A 3,548-nucleotide genomic window follows, 5' to 3' on the forward strand; every position below is an offset into this window, starting at 1 on the left:
GAATGAGTGAGTGAGTGAAAGAATGAATGAATGGCAACCTAGTTACTAGGGTACAGATTAACAACAGAGCTGTCATTTATACCTGCCGGGAGAGGGAAAATCAGCTTTCTCCCATGGTGTGAATGACAGAAGGTGTATCAACCTCTCCATGTTCAGACCTCACGTTCAGGAATAATGGTTATTTTCGTAAGCACTGGATTTAGAAGTATTATGAAATATCCAGTCATTTAAAGCCAAACAAACACATTTCACTTATTTATTTATTTCTGGCGCACTTTTAAATTATAAAATTGACATTTTCATTTAAGAAGGCAAGAGTTCCAAGAGGAAGGGGCTGATAAGTGGTCCCCACTCTTGGTGCACTGCCTCCTCCTCTCAAACGGCAAAGCAGCAGGTGAATAAAGGAAGGGGAAGCTCTGGTTCACAGATGGTTCTCTGTGCTGTGCAGGCCTCATACTCCTTCTCCAGCCTCTGTGCACTTTGGAGAATCCTGACCATTGTCATGTCGTTCAATACTGCTCCCAGTCAAACAACTCGCTCCCTAGCAAAAAACGGTAGCAATAGGCCGAGGCTTGTAGGATCAACTGGTATAACAACATTCCCTATTCATTTCAAGCAGATGGCATAAGAGTAGAGTGAACTTTTATTCATACATTAAATATACTTATTAAGAAAAAAATTCATGCAAATTGACATTATTTGAAGAGCAAATACCTGACGTGTTGTTAAGACCTCAGTGATGGAGATATCCCAGGGTTCCGCGCAGTGGCCGATCTTCCTGTCGTGGCCGCCATCGGAGAGCAGCAGCCATGGCCCTGAGCTACCCCATGGCCGTGGGCCTCAACAAGGGCCACAAGGTGACGAAGAACGTAAGCCAGCCGAGGCACAGCCGGAGGCGCGGGCGCCTCACAAAGCACACCAAGTTCGTGTGGGACATGATCGGGGAGGTGTGCGGCTTCGCGCCCTACGAGCGGCGCGCCATGGAGCTGCTCAAGGTGTCCAAGGACAAGCGCGCAAGCGCGCTCAGGTTCCTCAAGAAGCGGGTGGCACGCAAGCACGTACGCGCCAAGAGGAAGCGGGAGGAGCTGAGCAACGTGCTGGCGGCCATGAGGAAGGCTAAGGCCAAGAAGGACTGATCCCCTCCCCGTTCTCAAAAAAAAAAAAAAAAAAAAAAAAAGAGAAAGAAAGAAAAAAAAAAGACCTCAGTGATGTTAACTCCCCCTTGTAATGACGCAATGGCTCACGGATAGAGCACATGCCGCCCACCTGACGCTAGGTAAGTTCAAAAATGGGCCGGCCTCTGTTTACACGGTCTGAATTATTGTACAAATTCAGCTCAAGAAAGGGACATCAGCTCATCCTTCAAAAGACTTTGATAATGTTTTTGAGGCAAATATCAATCAGCCTCACAGTTTTAAAAGGTTTTAACACAAATTCAGCAGGGTGGCAACCAAAGAAGCGGACGTACCACCTACTGTATGTTGTTTTCAATGGGTCCCCTGAAGTCTGTGAGTTTGACTTGATCTTCAGCCTATAGTGCTGTTGAGGTATGGTGGGGTATTCGGAAGGTAGGGCCTTGCGGCTGTTTTCTGCTCCCTGAGGTCATGCTCCTGGGGGAATATTGGGAAGGTCATTCCTCTTTCACTGACACTTCCCAGCCATTCCACGCCAGGTTCCACAGAGCATTCCTTCCATGACACTCTTCATTACCGCAGACAGACTCAAAAGCAATGGAGCCAAACTCTTAGGGACTAATACTTTCCTGAACAAAACTAAATATCGTTCACCAGTCATTTCATCTACCGGATTTCAAGAACGGATAGTTGAATTCAGAGACCTATCAATAGATTCCAATAATAATTATTGTTTTTTGCACAGCCCTCAACTTTTTGTTTGTTTGTCTGGTTGGTTGGTTTTGGTTTTTCAAGACCGCGTTTGTCTCTGTAGCTCTAGTAGTCTTAGAACTAGCTCTTGTAGACCAGGCTGACCTTGAACTCACAGAGATCTGCCTGCCTCTGCCACCTGAGTGCTGGGATGAAAGATGTGCGCCATCACTGCCCAGTGCCCTCCACGTCTTACCCATGTGTTGACCTTTCATACTGCGGTCACCACTCACATACTACACCGCTTCTTCAGCTATCATCATCTTATACGCACCATCGAGTCCACACAATTGAATTTCATGTGTATTTCCATTATTCAGACAATTTTTCTTCGCCCTCTTTTCCTCTCATCAATACTACTGTCATAAAACCACTATTTATGTAGCACTTGTTGTAACTTGGGTTGGTTACTAGAATAGAATTTTGGAATTGTAACTGTTAGTTCATAAGAAGAAGAAGAAAAAAAAAAGTATTCCTCTTCCAGGGCAGCAAACTAAAAGATTTATAATAATCTATAACCTATCACTTTTGTAGCTAATATGGTAATGGTTTGTACTGTCCATAATTTAAACTTCCTCTCTTTCTACTTTAAAGAACGGTGACTGCTCTGTTAACCACTAAGAATTTGAGAGTGGGCTGTGGAGACTAGGTTCTTTCTGCCATTCGGATCACTATTGCCACTCCAAACACCGTTAACCATTCAACCACAAAGGATGGCGGGAGGCATGGCGAGGGAGGACACATTTATCTAGTAGAGAAGAACCCCATCATTGTACATATGCACCCCTGTTTCAAAACTTGTGCACTCTCAAGACAGAAAACACAGCGGCAAGGGTTCCCAGATGTGTCTTCAGGGGCAGTGGGGAGAAGCAGCAATATTTAGTCCCTACGAAAGATAAGAGGCTGGGAAAGAGACTGCGGGGCAGGAACGCCTAACAAGCTGTCGTGTGGACGAGGGAGTAGGGAGACTATGTTTCGTGCTGGAGATGGAAATCTCGCGGAGGCTGGGGGGGGGGGGGCTCTCCAGGAGCACGGGCATTGTAGCCACTTTAGCTACAGTGAAGGGCCCGACTCCACCCGGCATGGCAAACTTTCTGTTGTTGGTAGAGGGACAATCTTTTACAAACATTGTAAGGTATACTGAAGTCTGGAAAGGTGGAGAGATAGAAAGTGGACTTTAAGATTTTCTTTAGATGATTGCTGTGCTAAGAAGGTTTATGTGAGCAGTTTGGTGCCCCAGCTTGTTTGAACCAAACAGGTAAGCTTTATAGACTGGGGCTGGGAAATTCAGGAAAAAAAATGTTTAGGGATTAATTTTAAACGATGAAAGAGAATATTTTGGAAAAAGTGTTAACTGACCTTCTAATAAAATCATTCTCAAAGCTGATTCATTTGAACGATGATTTCTAAGATTAAATCTGCATTTGTTTCCTATGCTCTGATTTTATATCTCAGATTTGAAACTATTGTATTCTTTCCTTCAATAGAAATATGAACTATCTTACTCTTATATTCAAATTATATTTTAACAAGTTCCCCTCCCCTTAGATTATTTCTGTAGAACTGCATTATTTCTAAGAGAAGGAAAAACACTGAGAGACCTTTGCTAAATATCTGTGTCTCCCATCAACACTGTGGAGGTTTCTATGTTCACCTATCGCAATA

The 3,548-nt window shown here is 44.1% G+C and overlaps 1 protein-coding gene across 1 annotated transcript; it reads left to right on the forward strand.

Annotated features, from left to right (window-relative positions):
• Positions 1-809: 809 nt before the first annotated feature.
• LOC119826858 (60S ribosomal protein L36-like) lies at positions 810-1,136 on the forward strand. Its single transcript, XM_038348372.1, has one exon. It carries the CDS (start codon positions 810-812, stop codon positions 1,134-1,136), a length of 327 nt encoding a protein of 108 aa, XP_038204300.1.
• Positions 1,137-3,548: the final 2,412 nt, after the last annotated feature.

This window comes from Arvicola amphibius, chromosome 11 (assembly GCF_903992535.2).
Source record: "Arvicola amphibius chromosome 11, mArvAmp1.2, whole genome shotgun sequence".
NCBI lineage: Eukaryota > Metazoa > Chordata > Mammalia > Rodentia > Cricetidae > Arvicola > Arvicola amphibius.

Excerpts from the sequence above, each read along its gene's own strand:
- LOC119826858 (XM_038348372.1), top strand. The coding sequence starts at position 810 with ATGGCCCTGAGCTACCCCATGGCCGTGGGCCTCAACAAGGGCCACAAG.